This window comes from Perissodus microlepis, chromosome 11, assembly GCF_051167445.1.
Source record: "Perissodus microlepis isolate ML-2025 ecotype Zambia chromosome 11, ASM5116744v1, whole genome shotgun sequence".
Classification (NCBI taxonomy): Eukaryota; Metazoa; Chordata; class Actinopteri; order Cichliformes; family Cichlidae; genus Perissodus; species Perissodus microlepis.
This window is the reverse complement of record NC_140471.1, coordinates 23,845,407-23,864,275: the sequence shown is the minus strand read 5'-3', so window position 1 is coordinate 23,864,275 and position 18,869 is coordinate 23,845,407. Positions and strand designations below refer to the sequence as shown.

The 18,869-nt window shown below is 40.3% G+C and overlaps 3 protein-coding genes and 4 non-coding genes across 8 annotated transcripts in view; 2 read left to right on the top strand and 5 right to left on the bottom strand.

Annotated features, from left to right (window-relative positions):
* Positions 1–11,001, bottom strand: part of lpcat3 (lysophosphatidylcholine acyltransferase 3) — a 36,510-nt gene extending 25,509 nt beyond the window's left edge. The window contains exons 1-2 of one of the 2 annotated variants that reach the window (XM_084943435.1): positions 7,968–11,001; positions 4,652–4,730 (exon numbers count right to left, since the gene is read on the bottom strand). The gene's annotated coding sequence lies outside the window, so the exon portion shown is untranslated. Of the gene's footprint in view, positions 1–4,651; positions 5,093–7,967 lie in introns of those variants that run through there. The other variant, XM_084943436.1, reaches the window with a different exon arrangement.
* LOC146377917 (triosephosphate isomerase B-like) lies at positions 1,778–7,164 on the top strand. The gene is made up of 7 exons (XM_084943438.1): positions 1,778–1,988; positions 5,083–5,206; positions 5,913–5,997; positions 6,116–6,248; positions 6,467–6,552; positions 6,632–6,719; positions 6,797–7,164. The coding sequence occupies exons 1-7, from the start codon at positions 1,880–1,882 to the stop codon at positions 6,913–6,915; spliced, it is 744 nt and encodes a 247-aa protein (XP_084799564.1). The 5' UTR covers positions 1,778–1,879; the 3' UTR covers positions 6,916–7,164.
* LOC146377916 (U7 small nuclear RNA) lies at positions 8,335–8,390 on the bottom strand. Its single transcript, XR_014801751.1, has one exon. It is a non-coding gene; the product is annotated as a U7 small nuclear RNA (small nuclear RNA).
* Positions 9,370–9,425, bottom strand: LOC146377915 (U7 small nuclear RNA). Its single transcript, XR_014801750.1, has one exon. It is a non-coding gene; the product is annotated as a U7 small nuclear RNA (small nuclear RNA).
* On the bottom strand, positions 9,960–10,015 carry LOC146377914 (U7 small nuclear RNA). The gene has a single exon (XR_014801761.1). It is a non-coding gene; the product is annotated as a U7 small nuclear RNA (small nuclear RNA).
* Positions 11,002–11,128: 127 nt separating the features above from the next.
* LOC146377911 (triosephosphate isomerase B) lies at positions 11,129–15,984 on the top strand. Its single transcript, XM_084943437.1, has 7 exons — positions 11,129–11,341; positions 13,060–13,183; positions 14,461–14,545; positions 14,666–14,798; positions 14,938–15,023; positions 15,103–15,190; positions 15,268–15,984. The coding sequence occupies exons 1-7, from the start codon at positions 11,233–11,235 to the stop codon at positions 15,384–15,386; spliced, it is 744 nt and encodes a 247-aa protein (XP_084799563.1). The 5' UTR covers positions 11,129–11,232; the 3' UTR covers positions 15,387–15,984.
* LOC146377912 (U7 small nuclear RNA) lies at positions 13,612–13,667 on the bottom strand. The gene has a single exon (XR_014801752.1). It is a non-coding gene; the product is annotated as a U7 small nuclear RNA (small nuclear RNA).
* Positions 15,985–18,869: the final 2,885 nt, after the last annotated feature.

The following is an 18,869-nucleotide window of genomic DNA, read 5'->3' as shown; positions in this document are numbered from 1 at the left end:
ATGATAGAGGCAGGGAGAGATGGAGGCAGATGATTCACTTTGGTGACCCCTAAAAAAAGCAGCTGAAAGAAAACGAAGAGGATTATCATCAAGAAAGACGAAGAAAACAATGAAAAATAATTTGTGTGTGTAGGTTCTCAGTCATCCAGGTCGTGGTAATCTAAGGAGCTTGGAAAGAAAACCGAGTGGACTTCTTTAAGTGTCTTGAAGATGTTTCACCTAGCATTCGAGAAGCTTTTTCAATTCTAAAACCAAATGCTGGAGATTCCCAGGTATTTAAACTCAAGTTCCCAAAAAGTTTATTCTGTTCATCTGAACGTAGCGTTTTCAGCGAGGTTGACTAACAATGACCTCTCGGCCCAATATTAGTCATGTTGGTTTCAGTCGTTATGCAAATGTTATGTTATGTTATGAAAATGCTAAATCCAGGTGAACAGAATCAGCTCTTTGGGATTTCCTTACCTGGATGATTCAGCATGCATCAAGACCTAGAGGGAGTTGTCCCTTCAGATGGTTGTTGACCAATTATTGAACATGTACCTCATCACATGTGCCAAGGTGTGGGTCATTCTAACAGTGAGACCTTGCCTCAGTCTATCATGTGACCTTTTGAGATCAAGTGACGCAAGTTGTGAGTGGGTGTTAAGGAAGGGATCGGAAAACTGGAGTGGCAGACAGTTGGTGTCGTAAGTCACCCTCTCTGTTCAAGGATGGTCATTCACAGTGGACATAGATGGGCTCTTTCACTCCTCTTTTAAACCATCCGTCTGCACTGTCCAAAATGTGAACATTCACAGATGTACAGAGTCTTGTCCTGTCGAGGTGGCTCTCCTACCATGAAATTTTACTGTTAGAAATTTTTCTGTAATTTATTTACGGTGTAGAAAAACTAAGATTTGCTATTTAAATTGCACTTGTTTTTATATTAAATGGGATTAAATGCGTAGATAAAAATCTTTACACTTACAGAAAGGGGCGGTTTGCTGGTTTGACCCACTTAAAATCACAGCAGGTTGTATGTGGCTTATGATGTAAAATGAGTTTGACATCCCTGATTTAAGCTATTTCTTTATTCAGTCAGCCCTTGCCATGGTTAGTGAAACTGAACTTACCTTTCAAAGAAAAAAATGTGAGTAATCAGAGGGCAGTTACTTTTTCACACAGGGCCAGCTAGGTTTGGATAGCTTTTTCCCTTAATAAATTAAATCATCATTTAAAAACTGCATTTTGTATTCACTCGGGTTATATTTGTTTAATATTAAAATGCTGGTGAAACCCTGTACCTCTATCTGAAGAGGTGGAGGTACACTGTCACTATATATCACAGTGTCGTCTGCAAACATCATAGTCCACAGAGACTCCTGCCTGACCTCATGTGTCAACCGACCCATTAACAGTGCGAACAAGAAGGGGCTCAGAGCAAGGTCAGTGATGTAAGCCCACCCTCACCTTGAAGTCATCTGTCACTCTTGCCTCACCGATTTCTCACTTTCCTCATACAAACTCTTCACCTCTCCTGACTTCCTCAAAGAGTGCCACACTTCCTCTCATGGTACCCGTTCGTATGCCGTCTCACAATGAAACTCTGAATTTATCAGAAATAAAAGTGAAAATAAATGGAAAATGCTCTCTCATTTGCTATAAAAGACCATTTACCACACAACACATGAGCACATCATAACACAACTCATCTCTTCCTCTAAATACAACTACATTTATGGGCATGCCAGGATGAACCAATGGCACTGAGAAAGAGGAGGGGTTAAATCTCTCACATTAATAAATATCCCGAGCTGCTCTTTTACCCTAGAAGAGAAGGACCCCGGTTGGCTTTGTAGTGTTTTAATCCTCAGAAAAAAATCCACAAAGATCGGCAAACATGACCAGAAAATTCTTTGTTTGTGGAAACTGGAAGATGAACGGCAGCAAGAAAAGCATCGGGGAGCTCATCCAGACCCTGAACACTGCAAAGCTGGACCCCAATGTCGGTATGTGTCTTCTGATATTATTTCTCCATTTGAAGGTTCACCATTTAGACACTTGTTGCACTATTTTCAGTTAATTTAAGCTTTTCTCCTTGTATTCATGTCACAACTCCATGGTCAAAAAGAAAAAAACACAGACACAATTAATGCCAGGAGCATCTGCAAAAGTTCAGGAGTAGTTTGAGGTCATTTTAAACCTCATTAACTTCTATAGGAAAAATGTGAGGAAAGATGCAGAAAGCTCTTGAGAATTTTTCATCAGTCCAGCTGGCAGGTGTGTGTGCGCAGTGGCATACACTCCAGCAAGCAGCTGTCTGCTGAGAAATTGCAAAGTACACTGAAGTCAGGCTGGTTGTTAAGGTGCTGCTCTTTCATGAGCAGACCACAAGTTTTTAAACCTTGAATGAATCAGTTATTGAAACCAACAACTGATTCATTCGTTTTGCTCTTCAGAGTTCACTAAAAGTTTTTGTGCTATAAATATACTCACCTTTTAAAACTGGGTTATTTTTTTCAAAGAAAAGTGAGTACTATCTTATCATTAACACAATACAAGGAAACAAAGATAAACTACTTATGGTTATTTATCAGATATTTGAAACAACTGATATCAAAGGCTACAACGCTTTACGTGGAAATGATTTATGGAAAAAAAACTTAAATTTTAGTTTTAAAGTAAAAAGTATGAAGACGTATTGGGGTCATTTATTAAAGAGAAACAATGTTGTTCTTTTTGAGATTAAGCCTTAGTCCATGGGCGTTTCTCACTATGCATTCTTGTGAAATATCATTAGCTGCAACTTGAGTCAATGGCACAACACACCTCCACAAACATGTAACGGTCAATATTTCATCAATCCATTGTCAGCTGTTTCACCTTGCACAATTGTGGCCAGCTCTTCCCAGTGAGTGTATATTCGGACGTTTTCAATCTGTACATACAGTTTTCTGCAGCATCTTGTAGGAAAACTTCCTTTAAGAAAAGCCGCTGAGAGGCTAAGTTGGGCTTTTACTGTGACTCATTCAACAAAGTCGATTCTTCCTTAGATGGATGATGATTTTATTCAAACAGGAAAGAAACCAAACATTTCATTCCAATCAGTCAGTGATGCATGAGTGATGAGAATAGGATCAACAGAAAATATCTGAGGACTACTCATCCTCTCTCTTTCCATGCCACCTGAGGCGTGACCAGGTAATTAAGGTGAAGCCACACCCATTGTAACAATTACTGTTTGTTGAAGTTGCCCATAGTGACAAATGTGAGTCAAAACAATAACCAGAAATACATATTTTAGCTGCTACATGCCTATAACACGCTGTGTTTATGTGCTAAAAATAAGAAAAAATCCCTGTTTATTAAAACCAGTTCTGTGGTACGATGTCACTAAGTCATCTACACGAGACATTTTGTGTAGACTGAATTTAAAAGCTTCGCTTTAAATGGAAAAGTGTTTGTGTAAAAGCAGAAAAGGAAAAGCACTCACTTTTAATATTGTCGTGTGAAAAGCCGAAGACCAGAAATGAACTTTTTAAATAATACCACATCAAAGGTGGAAACTAATAACAATTTATAATGATAATGATGGAACAGCAAACTTCTAAACAAACATCTAAAAGCAAAGACCCCTGATCCAGTATGAAACCAGCCACTGACAGTTTTGTTATGGTGTTATCGTGTAACATCTAAAATAACATATCTGATTTTTTTTCTATGTGAGATTGAAACCTGTCTGTGATCATCGTCAGTGTTTAGTTACTCCAATGAAATGCAAATGGAATCCCTGTATCACAGCCTTTACTGAAACTTCTCACACTCACAAACTCTGAGTTAAATTTGACTATTAACTGACTTGAATGAAATCTAAGATATGACAGTAGCGCGTGAAAAAAATCTTCCCAGACATTATCATCCATATTCATTATTCATGTCCTTGTTGACAGGTTTATGATCAAGGTCAACCATAGGGTCAGAAATAATGGCTAATATGCCAGTCTTGCAGTAAGAAGCAATTACTTGACATGTATGACATAAAAACATGTTACACTGCCAAAATAAAACTTAACCTGTATACATAGGTCAACACAAATGGGTCTATAGGTCAAATGCTTAACATAACAATTCCCACTTTACTTATAAAAGCACTTTCATTATATGTCATTCCAATGTTATAAGCCATAAAAAAACAACAATACACCACAAAGCAAATGCACAGGCTTCAGTCCCTCTTCACTGTGTACAAGCCTATACTAATGGAGGGAAACTGATAAGAAGAGAAGTCAAGGTCTGGTATCGAGAAGGCACTTCCATGTCACAGGGATGCATGGTATATACTGACTGGCCAGTATTTAAAGACTCAGCATTGGACTTAAATGATTTAACTGAAGCAGTATACCCATGTTAAAAAATACTCCAATAAAAGGTGAAGTACAGAAGCAACTTTTTTCTTAGTATGCATGTAGTGATCAGCTGACCTACAGGTCTTTGTGGATTTACACAACTGAATTCAACAAGATGTAAGCATACAAAGTACCCAGCATTTTGAATAACAGAGTGAGCATAGCTTAGTTTGTTTTGCAGGAATATCAACTATGTGGTTAAAATCACGACATTGCATGAAAGCTTTAATTCTGCACTTTATCAAGTGCAACTGAGCAATCCTTACCTTCTTCCTCTCCTGTCCATCTGTCTTCCTAAATCTTTCTCCATCTCTGAGTGAAGTTAGCTCTCTCTCTTTTCTCTCCCTGTGAAATACAGCAGCTGGTCGTTTAGCCTGCAACACTGTGGGACAAACTGCACACAAACAGTTATTGCAGACCAACGTCAAGAGTGACGTAGTTTACTTTCGTTTTTCTTTGGCTGGCTTTTCCTAATCAGATGTCAAGAGATGCAGCTTTATGTTGAGTCATCACAACCACATTACTAATGACCACTGTTTCTCTGAAGAACCAAAAGGAAGTGTCAAACTCCAGCTAGTTCACGGTCGTAAATATCGTAATATTTAGTTTTAATATTTACTGTGTTTGTGCCCTGATAAATAAATGGACTACATATCTGTACCCAAGTATTGTGTTTTCTCTCTCTCTCTTTAAATAGAGGTGGTGTGTGCTGCTCCAGCCATCTATCTGGAACTAACCAGGTCCAAACTGGATCCCAAGATCAGCGTGGCTGCTCAGAACTGCTACATAGTTCCCAGTGGTGGCTTCACTGGAGAGATCAGGTACACAGTGCACTTTATTCAGCTTAAGATAGAATAAACTCAGTTATTTGGTATCATGGTGCTAGCTTTGGGTGCTAAAAGTCTGTGTCCAAATTCTGGATCTTAGGAAAAGCAGAGCATCACAGCATGATGTTTCCTTTTATACATTTTAGCTCCATTTACACAAATATAATAACGGTAAATAAACTGGTTCTTATATAGTGCTCTTCTACGCTACCTGAGCACTAAAAGCACTTTATTCACCCACTCATGCAGCACTTTTTCTATGTGAGTGCTTTCTATCGAACATTCACACACATTCTGATTCATCAGAGAGAAACTTGGGCTTAATATCAGGGGTATTAGCAGATTGAAACACCAACCTTTCAATTAGTAGATGACCTGCTCTACCTACAGCCAACCAAGGTATGGGTTAGGACTTAAATACCTTGTGACTCACAATTCAACACTGTATGCATATTTACATGACCACGATGGTGACGGCTAACATGTTCAAATTGAGGCTTCCAAGTGGGACTTTATCATGTTTTGCTCAATCTCCTCAATATCCTTGAAACTCAACCATGTGAAAATCACTATCCTCACACAGTTAGGACAACCATCCATCACAGTCGAATACAACTAATGACTGGGTCATAATACTGTTTATCAATGAAAAAAAGAAGATAATCAGTTTGTCTTCATGGGAATGCTTCTGGTCTTCCAGCCCTGCAATGATCAAGGACTGTGGTATGGACTGGGTGGTCCTGGGACACTCTACAAGGCGCCACATCTTTGGAGAGAGTAATGAGGTAACTACAGATAATTTTATCCTGTTCATTTAGTTTTTCACCTGCAAATGTAAAGAATTGAATTCCTCAAAACAAGTAAAACACACAAAACATGTTTCATTGCCTCCTGTGCTGTTAGTTCATTGGCCAGAAGGTAGCTCACGCTCAGGAGAACGATCTCGGTGTGATCGTCTGCATTGGAGAGACGCGGGAAGAGAAGGAGAAAGGCATCACAGATCAGGTCATCTTTGCTCAGATGAAAGCCATCGCAGGTATGCAGCTCCTCACGCTGTCACTGGGTTTTTATATGCACATGAGAGCTGGAATGTTGAATTGTTATAGGCAAGTTTTATCAATTTGGTTCACAATAAAATTCAAAATAAAATGTATTTTTATTGCCACCAAATCACAACAACGGTTGCCTCAAGGCACTTTATACTGTAATGTCAAGACCCTACAATAACATAAAGATCGCATGTCTCTTTAACAGACAACGTAAAGGACTGGAACAAGGTCGTGCTGGCCTATGAGGCTGGGTGGGCCATTGGCACTGGGAACGCTGCCTCTCCTCAACACGTAAATATTACAAATCACTGAATATTTAACTTATTGTGTTTACCGTTTCTAACATAATGTCTCCTGTGTGATATATCAGGTGCAGCAGATTCATGCCAAAGTGAGGGAGTGGCTGAAGAACAACGTGTCTGAGGCGGTAGCCAACTCAGTGAGGATCATCTACGGAGGTCAGTGCTGTGCTGGGTAGCTGTTTTGCTTTGAGTCCCACATTGATCTCTTCTCACACATCGCTTCTTCTTCTCAGGTTCAGTGAGAGGTGATACCTGCAGAGAACTTGCCGCCCAGAAGGACATTGATGGTTTCATTGTGGGCAAAGGCTCCCTGAAGCCAGAGTTCATTGACATCATCAACGCCAAGGCATAAAATGTGGACAACTGCAGTGTGATTGGATTAGAGTCCAACTCCATTCAGACGGTTCAGTTCTGCATCCCTCTCTCTCACCACTTAGTCCTCTTTCCCTTTTTCATTTAAAGTATTTGTGATGATGACATTCCCTCTTTTCCTTTATTATTTAAAAACATTTTTATTTGATTATATATTTTGTCACAAAGACATTGGATAGGGGTGGAAAGCTGTAAGGAAACATAATAAATATAAATGATTTAAATACTATTTCAGTGTCTTGTCTCATTTTTATATCCTTTCATAACAGTATTCATTTTAGTCTCAGACTGGTTCAGACTAGTTGCTTCCAGTCCTTGTACCTGACCATTTTCAGAGGAATGCTTTTTTTATTTTTGAAGTTGAAGCTCAGATATAAAAACGGCAGCTAAGTCAAGGAAGGAACCAGTGTTACTGCTAATTTTATCAGCAGTCACATTGTCAATAAACACTACAGATATATATATATTTCTTGGGGGAGTCCTGAGGGCACAGCTAATAATGAGCGACTCATTTTATGAGCTTTGGGTGGGTTTCAAATATAAATGTGAAACATCTAGGGTTGCATAATATACAGTATTATCAATTGTACCTCATATATATACTCATATATATCTCCTTAGGTGTTTATCATATAATCCAATGACTTGTACATGTGAAATGCAACAAAAGGAATAAGGCTAATCATAGTTTATCAGCACTCATGAGTGTTAGATAAGGTAAACATGCAGATTAGATGTTATATGGGAACTATAGCACAGTTGCAAAGATTTTACAGTGTACAAAACATGTAGGTGTGGAAGGAAATGAGTGCAGTTTATCGGTGAACACGAAATCAGACTATGCATGCACTGCAGTGAACCTGAATATGCAAAATGTATTGCTACAGTGTCAGGCTTGTTGCACTTTGGAATACAGACCTCGCTCAAACCGTGTTGGTTAACAGAAATATTAATAAAATAACACTTTTTATAAATAAATGTGGATTCATCGGTAGGAAAGGGAATTATTAAGGAACTGAAGATTGCTTTTACTTTGGAAGGTCTTCTTGGAGACACGGTGTTCCAAACATATGGCCATATGGCACTCCAGTGCAGTAAGTGGTGGTGGTGCACATAAACCAAGAGGGAGAAGAAGAAGAAGAAGAAGAAGGGGGCGGTTAAAGGTTAGGATGCCAACACTATCGTGACACAGTGAAAAAATCATATTATTGTGTAACAGTATTCCTGTTTCTTGATTTGATTTTCTTGATATAAGTTTAATTAAGATTTTAAAGCTGCCAAGCAGTCAGAAAAGAAAAAGACCACAAAAAAGATTCATAGATGTAAAGAGGGAGGACATACAGGACACAGGAACATGTGAAGCAAGAAAAGAGACAACTTTGCTTTACACAGATATGGGGGGGGCTTCTCTTTATGAGAAGCCTTCTAGATAACTTTCAAAGAGCTAAGAATCCTGTTCTCAGCCTAACCATTGTAATCACTACAACACCAGGCACAGACACTGTTGTTATGGTGGTATAAAGCGCCACTGACTTCCACCAATCATGAAGTAGTCATGCAGGCGGTGGGACTTGTATCACTATGGCCAATCAAACGACAGGCACAGATCACTTGTACACAAAAGTGATTTTCAACTTGCTGGCCAGAAGGACATTGATGGTTTCATTGTGGGCAAAGGCTCAGCATAATCAACGCCAAGGCCAATGCGAGCGGTTTAGAGTTCGAGTCCATTCAGATGGTCCAGTTCTTCATCCCCAGCTCTCAACACTTAGTCCTCTTCCCCTTTTTCATTCAAAATATTTGTGTGAAGATGTCATTCCCTTCTTCTCCTTTATTATTATTTTTAGGTTTTTTTTTACTTGGTTATATTTTGTCCCAAAGAAAAGGGACAGGAGTGGAAAGCTGTAAGGAAACAAAATAAATTTAAAATGGTTTAGAGACTATTTCTGTGTCTTGTCTCATTTTTATAACCTTTTATAAGAGTTGTAGTTTCATTACTACTGTAATTTTAGTCTCACACTAAAATGTAACTAGTCTGAACTAGAATAGTTGCTTCAGGACCTTGGACCTGATCATTTTCAGAGGAATTCTTTTTGGTTTTTGAAGCCTCTTTAACACTGGCCTACAACATTAAACAGTGACATTAAACAGATCACGTAGTTTTACGAGAGCAGTCAGATAAGAGTTAGGCTCACATTATAGATTGTATTCCTGCAGGGCTACTGAAGAATACACATGTTCACTTTAAGTTTTCAGTGAAGTGTGTTATTTTATCGATATTTTTTGGATTACACTTAAAAATAAGTGTAATCCAAAATTAAATTAAAGTGTAAGAGGAACTAGTTATGGGACTCAGTAATAACTCTACAGACACCTTTAAACTGCTTTTTATGAAAAAACAGACGTTAATTTAGTTTTCTTTAAACACCTAAGAGAGGGCTTCTCTTTATGACAAACCTGCTAGACAAATATCAAAGAGCAAAGATTCCTGTCTCTGAGTTGAAATCTATTGGTACTAGGACGCCAGGCACAGACACTGTTGTTATGGTGGTATAAAGCGCCAGTGACTTTCACCAATCACGAAGTCGTATCGAAGTGGGTGGGACTTGTGTCACTATGGCCAATCAAACGGCGGGTGGTTACTACTCACAGGCACAGATCACTCGTACACAAAGGGGATTTTAAACAGTGACATTAAACAGTCTTAAAAATCACGTAGTTTTACGAGAGCAGTCAGATAAGAGTTCAAGAGCTAAGAGGCTCACAATACAGATTTTATTCCACCAGAGCTACCGAAGAACGCGTATGTTTACTTTATGTTGCATATTTTTGTGTGTTATTTTATTAATACTATTTGTTGGACAACGCTGTTTGAGCCCGTCCGTATTTTATAAGTGTAACACGAATTGAAATTGAGTATAAGAGTAAACTAGGTCCTAGATGCGGTAAGAACTCTTCTGCTTATCATTAAATTGGTTATAAGAATGCATGCCTGGACTTAGAGATTCTTTTAAACATGTTGGTGAGGGCTTCTCTTTATGAGAAACCTACTAGACAAATATCTAAGAGCAAAGATTCCTAACACGAAATTGAGACCTATCGGTACTAGAACGCCAGGCACAGACACTGTTGTTACGGTGTGATTCTGTAGGTGCAAAATACGATGTCAGAAATAATGGAAACATTTAAAAATATTCATTTATAATATATTTAAATACATGTACAGCCAATGTATCAACTGAACCCCTTTGAAAGTTATACTTTAAAGGTATAATAAGGGCATTCTTAGCGCAGTGCATGCCGGATATGCAAATACTTTAAAACTGGCCCTCGTGTTCACCAATCACAACATTTTTTGAACAAGCCGTCAATGAGTGGGTGGGCGGGATTGGTGTCGTCACAGCCAATCAAATGGTTGACCGTCATGACTGAGTAACAGAGGCGAGTCATACTTATGATTGAAAAAAATAAGGTACCGTAGGTCTGATCATTTAGAGGATTCAGGTGAAATAAAGGCTAATACTATTCATATCAATGCTGAAATTTGATCGAAACAAGACTACTTAAATGTAATAACTGCCTCTTTCGGATGCTCCCTTTAGATGTCGCTAAAGCGTACCATCTGCATTCGTCTCACCTTATTTCGACCATCCTACATCACACTAACCTTGTGCATGTCCTCATTCACTACATCCATGAACTTCCTCTGTTGTTAACGAGTCTCTTAAACGAGTAGATAAACAGAAAATCCCTACATGGTTTTTTTGCAACTGTTTATTTATATTTTTTGTTAGCTGTAGTTGTGTTACATAGAGGTAAGGTGCATCGTTCCCCGATATTCCTGCACAGCCCTAAATACATATACTTAAGAAAAGCTAACATTAAAACTATTTAAGGAATAAAAACGAACACACTCTGGAAACTAACTCAGAAAAACATGAAAAAATAAATAAGAATTAGAAGGAATGAAAATAACACAAGACTGTCGATTGCTACACTTCATATCCGTTGTCCTCACTAACGGGTTCATCCAGGGAAAAGCTACTTTTCCCGCACGGCACTTGAACGCAGCATGACATTCTCCTCTTCCTCTTCCTCAAAATGAGGCAGAAACGCGTTTTACGGGCGTACCAGCGTGAACCAATGGCGCTGAGGGAGAGGAGGGGTTAGACATTCACGCTAATAAATACCCCGAGCTGCTCATTAACGTCCGCTCTCTTACCCCAGACTAGAAGGACCCCAGTGGACTTTCAGTACCGTTTCACTCTTTGGCTAACGTCCCCCCAAAATCGCAAACATGACCAGAAAATTCTTCGTTGGTGGAAACTGGAAGATGAACGGCGACAAGAAAAGCCTCGGGGAGCTCATCCAGACCATGAACGGAGGCAAGGTGGACCCCAATGTCGGTATGTGGCTTCTTCTGACACCATCACCCTTCTTGAATGGGGTTCAGTATTTTTGGCCACTTGTCTCCATGTTTTCAGTTATTTTAAGCCTATCTCTGCGTATTTGTGTCACAGCTGAATGATCCTCCGCGGTCAAAATGTCCGTTTCATTCAAAATATTTAAAAAAAAAAAAAAAATCAATGACAGCGTTGGCGCCGGAGCTTCTGTCTGTTTCAGGCCGTGTTTAATAAAGTCGGGATTAGCGTGAGGTCGTTTTAAACCGAGCTAAATCGTGACCAGCGGCTGGCAGACGTGCCGGAGCTCAGGCGAGGGAAGCTCGGATGGCTTTTTCCATTCATGTCGTGGTGGGTGTGCGTTTGCAGCGGCACGTAGACCATCAGAGCAGATCTGCCTCTGCTGTGGATGTGCGGGGTGCATTCAAGTCAGGCTGGTCGTTAATGGGGTTGCTCTTTCGCCAGCATATTGAGCCGAGTTATTCAGGAGCTTAAGCTTTAAACAGCGAAAAGTCAAAAACAAGTAAAAAACGGATGCACTCATTTTATTTCAGCTCTTCACTCGTGTGAGTGTGTAGTCAGTTTTTTCCCAACTTGCCCTGAATGCAGCAGAAGACATTGCCCTGTTGCTGTCTGCTTCCTGCAGATGAGCCAGACAGAGGCAGCAGCTGCTGTTTCATTAAGACACTGAGCTATGCTTATATTTCCCTTTTTTAAGTGTATGACACTCTGAAGACAGCCTGTGTCTGCTGTCACAGGCCCGTTTATCTCCTCCTGTGTGTTTGTTATGCAACTGCAATGCTGTGTGCACTCACAGGCCTGAGTGCTCAGGACTGAAGTCTGCTCACACTATCCTTGGACCTTGCTCCCTTTAATGAATCCACCCCATTTTTAGAGCTGAAGTGAAAATGAAGACGAGCTTTTTTTTTTTCCCCCGTGCTTTCGCCTCTAAAGTCAGAGTTCACCTGTTTCATCCTCAGACCGACCTGTTGGATATTTAAACTCTGGATCTTCTGTTTGACCCTTTGAACTCGGGTGCATGGGTTGTCTCTGACCTCTGCTGAATGCAGCCGTGGCAGGTGACCTTTTGGAGGCTGAACTCAGACCTTTACTGCAGGGAGACCTGACTGACCTTTGCCAAACTAATAATAACGGGCAGTGTTTAATATAGACTCCATAACCCCAAAGATATAGTTACAATGTGAATGTCAGTGTCTTAACTTTACTGTACTCTTCTTGACCGCTGCAGACTGTACCTCATATTGAACCAGTGCTTCCTGTGGTTTTTATTTTATTTTATTTTTTTAGTTCCCAGTTATTCGCTTTGAATTTTGCTCACTGGCCCATTAAGCTCTCAGATTATTGATTTTTAAAGATGGATTCAGTTCAGCCTCTTAGTTGCAGTAGTGCTGTGTGGAAAAAATGTGTTCTTGTGTTTGGCATGGCTCAGATTAGCTGAACTGTAGATGCGCATATATAAAAACACGTCAAACTAATCACTGAGGATGCTTTGATAGTCTAATTACTACCGTTGCTTTTTTCTGTGCCTTTTCCTAATCACAAAAGGCACATTAATAGCCGCTGCCTCTCTGAGGTACCACAAGGAGGTTTCAAACTCTGCTTGATGGATGTCAGGTGGTCATAAATATTCTAATATTTGGTTTTAAGAGTAACTGGATTAACTAACTGTAACCAAAGTGTTTTTCCTTTTCCTCCTTTAACAGAGGTGGTGTGCGGCGCTCCATCGATCTACTTGGACTTTGTCAGGTCCAAACTGGACTCCAAGTTCGGTGTGGCCGCTCAGAACTGCTACAAAGTTCCCAAGGGTGCCTTCACTGGGGAGATCAGGTATTTAATTCAGGTTATTTTTCCTAATTCCTGATTTCACACTCTCAAAATACAGAGGTATGAATCTTACAAGGAGTTCTAGTGTCCCTACCTTAAAATTTAAAGCACTTTAAGCAAACTGTTGCTGTGAATTGTTGCTATATAAATACATTAATCCAGGGGTGATTTTAGGGGAAACCCAGAGTGTTGCCAAAGTGACCCCCCCCTCTTTTTCACTCTTAACTGGGTTGATTCATTTAACAGTAGAACAGGTGTCAAGGTGAGGACAATCAAATCAATCTAGAATAATGTTCTCAGAGTTACCTCCTACAAATTAACATCAAAGTCTCTTATCCACACTTCCTACAGGGTTGCTGTCAGACAATATTTTCATTAAGTCTAATATTTGTCCATTCATCAAAACTAACTTTTATATTTAACAAGTACATGGGGGCTTCTCTTTATGAGAAACCTACGAGAGAAATGTCTAAAAGCAAAGAGTCCTGCGTGATGACATTAGCCTCTCAGCACTAGGACACTGGGCACAGACACTGTTGTAACGGTGTGCTCCTGTAGTTCCAAACATGACGTCAGAAATAAACAAAACATAAAAATAAACTGTTTATGTGTATGAGTGTATACATATGTGTATATACTCATATAGTCAAAATGCCAACTAAAGACACTTGATGATTATACTTTGGTTTAATAAGTGTAGTTTTAGTTCACTGAGTGTCAGATAGGCAAATATTTTAAAACTGGCCTGAATATCCACCAATCACAATGTTTCTTTACAAGGAGTGGGTGGGGCCTAGACTGTTAAAGCCAAACAAGACAGATTGCAGTTTTTCTAATGGGCAGCAGAGGGCGACTCTTCCTGAAGTCTGAGAAAGTGATGCTTCTTCTTGCTTCCTTTGGGACCTCAAACATTTTCCTAATGAATTATTGGTCTTGTTCTCTAATTTTAAGTCTTATCTCACTTTTGTAAATTATAGCCACATTGACATGGAATTGGATGATGAAACAGGGTGCAGTTTAGGACGGGCCTACTTTGAAATTGACAAGTGACTACAATAGGAGCGTGCAGTGACTCCCTGATTTCAGAACCACAAAGTCCAAGATGGTTACAGCCAAAAATGCTAAAGTTGAGTCTTATGAATGTGACATCAAGGTGGCTGTTTCCATCTCTTGTATATACAAACTGTGTCACACTCAGGCAGGGAGGGAGAAAACATCCATTACAATGGAATTTGTGGAATTCTGATTTATGTTCACTGTGTGATAATCTCGTCTTCCAGCCCTGCGATGATCAAGGACTGTGGTGTGAACTGGGTGATCTTGGGACACTCCGAGAGGCGCCACGTCTTTGGAGAGAGTGATGAGGTAACATGGATAGATTTTTTTTTTTTTTATTATTATTTTTATTTTTATTTTTTTTCTAAATGGCAGTCATTTAGACTTTTAAAAACGTTAAATATTCATCATTGTCTCCTTTGTTGTTAGCTGATTGGTCAGAAGACTGCTCATGCTCTGGAGAACGGCCTTGGCGTGATCGCCTGCATCGGCGAGAAGCTGGATGAGAGGGAGGGAGGCATCACTGAGAAGGTCGTCTTTGCTCAGACCAAGGTCATCGCAGGTAAGCAGCTCACAGGTTTTATGCCAACATGAGTTCAAATGTTGTAACAGACATTCTTGTACATGCTTGTGCAAACAAGAGTGTGGTGGATATTCGAACTCTTGTGAAATATAAATCTTATCACACGTCTCTTTCACAGACAATGTAAAAGACTGGAGCAAGGTCGTGCTGGCCTACGAGCCTGTGTGGGCCATTGGCACTGGGAAAACCGCCTCCCCACAGCAGGTAAATATTAGAAATCACTGAATATTTAACTTACTGTGCTTACAGCCTGCAACACAATGTCACCTGTGTAATATCTCAGGCGCAGGAAGTTCATGAGAAACTGAGGGAGTGGCTGAAGACCAACGTCTCTGAGGCTGTAGCCAACTCTGTGAGGATCATCTATGGAGGTCAGTGCTGTGCTGGGTAGCTGTTTTCCTTTGAGTCCCACATCGATCTCTTCTCAAGCGTCATTTCTTCTCCTCAGGTTCTGTCACCGGTGCTACCTGCAAAGAACTTGCCTCCCAGAAGGATGTTGATGGTTTCCTCGTAGGCGGAGCCTCCCTGAAGCCAGAGTTCATCGACATCATCAACGCTAAGGCATAAAATGCGGGCAGTTGCAATGCGACTGGATTAGAGTCCAACTCCAGATGGTCCAGTTCTTCATCCCTCATTCTCAGCACTTAGTCCTTTTCCCCTTTTTTCATTCAAAGCATTTGTGTGATGATGTCATTCCCTCATTTTCCTTTTTTTGGGGGGGGGGGGCGGGGGGTTGTATTTTGTCACAAAGAAAAGGGACAGGCTGACACACACTGTACTGCACTGATAACAGTCAAGTCCACTGAGAACAGTCTGTGCAAACTAGAAGCAACTGAGAGTGCTCAAGCTGTAAAGACTGACGATTACACCTTGAGGTGGACGGGCAGTCCACACTTTAAGTAAAAGTTCATGAACTTTTTTTCTGTGTAAAACTGTGTGACAGCTCACGTCGATCAAATCTGTCTTTTTACTGGCGTCTCTTTTGTGTAATTATGATTGTTTTTTCCGTGGCGTTTACCTCCCTCTAGTTGTGCATGGTCCATTCTCTCATTGGTTGTCCTGCCAAAAGTAAAGTGTCAATTATGTTCATCACATTGTGTGTCACAGCTGATGGGAATAAGGGTAGGAAAGCTGTAAGGAAACATAATAAATGGTTTAGACTCTTCCAGTGCCTCGTCTCTTTCATCACATGCACTTGAGGCTGCTGTGTGTCCATATACACAGTGGTAATCCCAGTGGTATTCTCAAAATGGAGAGGGAGTATCATGTTACAGGAGTGAGGTCCTGTTAGCACAATGCCATGCAGAGAAGAAGTGCAGTGCTATTTTTAATCCCAGCGCTGAGCTAAAACACATGGCAGTGAAAGGTTTATGAATCGGGGAAATTAAAGCCAGTTACAAGTTTGTGTAGAGAAATTATTGTTTTAGACTGTTTACAATTAATAAAAGCAAAAGCACATGGACCACTTCAGTCATGACAACTTGTTTACTGTAAGAAGGCTTCAATAAAACCACTAATCGCTCTCAGGAGGCCTTCATGAGGTCATTTTTGGTCCCAGTTTTTATGCTACTCTAAAATACTCAACACTTGCTGTGCAAGACTCGATACATATGTTTCCAGGGCAGATCTCCCCTGAGACATACAGAAGTCATGTTGTAAATGGTCAGTTAGGTCTGTAAATTTCTGAACATTTTATATTTTTATATATATATATATATATATATATACACACACACATAGTACTTCTGTCTCTGTACACCACACTTTTATAATCAATCAACATGTGATTACTTTCAACACAATCATAGGTCCCTCATCCTATTCAGTAAGAACAAGTTCTGGGCTATCAAAACCTATGATCAGGTACCCTGCTGGGATAATAAGTTGGCCAAAGGAGGAGATAGAAGCCACTGACATCAAGACCAGGAAGACCACCTTACCATGCATGGAGGGTTTCACCCCAAGTCCAGCGTTCTGAGGCTGTATGCTAAGCGGAAGGAAGGCGGCTGGGGGAGTGTCAGTACCACAGTCCAGGATGAGACAAAAAACATCCATGAATACATCAGGAAGATGGCCCCAACCGACCGCGTGAGTGAATGCCTCAGGCAGCAGAAACCCAAAAAAGAGGAGGAACCATCATGGAAGGATAAGTAAGCTCCTGCACGGTATGTACCACCGGCAGATAGAGGAAGTGGCTGACATCCAGGTCCTACCAGTGGTTGCACAAAGTAGATGTGTGATTGTCAACAATCAAGAGATGCCCTCATGAAAGGAAATGCAAAAGGTTTACAAGAAGGTGAAATACACTTGTTACACTCAAGAGCAAGAAGGTCAGATTGGACTTTAAAAGGGCCTGCACAAGCCTGAAAAATGCATAGATGAAACCAGCTTTTGGCAGAATGATGTGAAGAAAAAAATATGGATAAAGCAAAGAAATAGGTCATCAAGCATACCAAAAGGAAATGTGGCATGCATGGCTGCCAGTGGAACCAGGCCACTGATTTTTATTGATGATTTCTTAGGGCGAGAGGCAGGGTACACCCTGGACAGGCCACTAGTCTGTCGCAGGGCTAAAACATAGACTATTCACACCTATGGGCAATTTAGTGTATCCAGTTAACCAAACCCCACTAACTGCATGTCTTTGGACTGTGGGAGGAAGCTGGAGTACCCGCAGAGAAACCACACAGACACGGGCAGAACACACAGAAAGACCCTGGCCTAATGGTGCAATTGAAGTCAGGACATTCTTGCTGTGAGGCAACAGTGCTAACCACTGTGCCACCATGCTGCCCTTATAATAACTATAATTTCCACAATTTCTCCTTTAATCCGGGAACTCCTTTCCCTCCTGCCCCCTCTCTTTGTTGTGGTTGCTGTTTTGTTGACATATATGTACCCAAGCTCTTTACACTTCTTCCCTCACAAGCTTTTCCCAGAGTTAGGGCAATGAGTTCAGGGGTTTGTTGACATATGGGTCCTTATATGGAGGCAATAATTGTTATTTCCTAACTGAAAACTTCAAAAACTGAGTTGAAAAAGTTGCTGGAATGAACAGGAGAAATCAACAGTACTGAACAGGCTTACAGCTGATATCCTGCTGTGAGCAATATCAGGGCCAGGCCTGAACAGGAAGGGCTTTGAAGCTGGGATGATGAAGTGAATGTGTGTGTGTGCATGTGTGTGAGAGTCAGCAGACAAGAATAAACAGCCAAGAAAAAAAAATACAGGATCATATACAATATTTTAAATAGAACTTGTCTGAAAAAATGAAGTAGGCTAAAAATACATAAATCTAAAAAGCTACACGGCATACCCTGATATAACAGCTGAGAAACAAACTCACTGATATCTGTCAGTCTGTAAAGGGTTATAAAACCTTTTATAAGACTTATCTACAAATTAAGAAAACCTGGAACAGCAGTGAAGCTTCCCAGGAGTGATCAATCTATCAAAATTACTCCAAGAGTACATCAATGACTCATCCAGGAGGTCACAAAAGAACCCAGAACATCTAAAGAACTGCAGGCTTCACTTGCCTCAGTCAGAGGATCAGAGTTCATGATTTAACAACAAGAAAGAGGCTGGGCAAAAATGGCGCACATGGGAGAGCGCTAACCAAAAAGATCACAAAGACTCACATTTGCCAAAAAAACATCTTGATGATCTCCAAGACTTTTGGGAAACTGTTCTGTGGACTGATGAGACAAAAGCTGAGCTTTGTAGAGGGTTTGAGTCCTGTTACATCTGACATAAAATTAAAACAGCATTTCACAAAAAGAACATCACACCGACACTCAAACATGATGGTTTTAGTGGGGCTGCTTTGCTGCTTCGGGACCTGGATGATTTGCTGTAATTGAGGGAACCGTGAATTCTGCTCTCTACCAGAAAATCAGGCTTTCTTTTCTGTGCTGAAGTTCAAACACACTGGTGTTCTGAAGAAGGACAAATTTTATTAGCATTGATATTAAAAAATGTAAGTGTCACAAATATTCAAAAAAGAGGAAAATTCTTTTTAACAGCACTGTTTATAATATTTAAATAGAA

Coding starts and splice junctions, on each gene's coding strand:
- LOC146377917 (XM_084943438.1), top strand. CDS start 1,880: ATGACCAGAAAATTCTTTGTTTGTGGAAACTGGAAGATGAACGGCAGC. Junction 6,249..6,466: donor TCAGATGAAAGCCATCGCAG/GTATGCAGCTCC, acceptor TCTCTTTAACAG/ACAACGTAAAGGACTGGAAC. Junction 6,553..6,631: donor ACGCTGCCTCTCCTCAACAC/GTAAATATTACA, acceptor GTGATATATCAG/GTGCAGCAGATTCATGCCAA.
- LOC146377911 (XM_084943437.1), top strand. CDS start 11,233: ATGACCAGAAAATTCTTCGTTGGTGGAAACTGGAAGATGAACGGCGAC. Junction 11,342..13,059: donor CAAGGTGGACCCCAATGTCG/GTATGTGGCTTC, acceptor CTCCTTTAACAG/AGGTGGTGTGCGGCGCTCCA. Junction 14,546..14,665: donor TCTTTGGAGAGAGTGATGAG/GTAACATGGATA, acceptor CTTTGTTGTTAG/CTGATTGGTCAGAAGACTGC.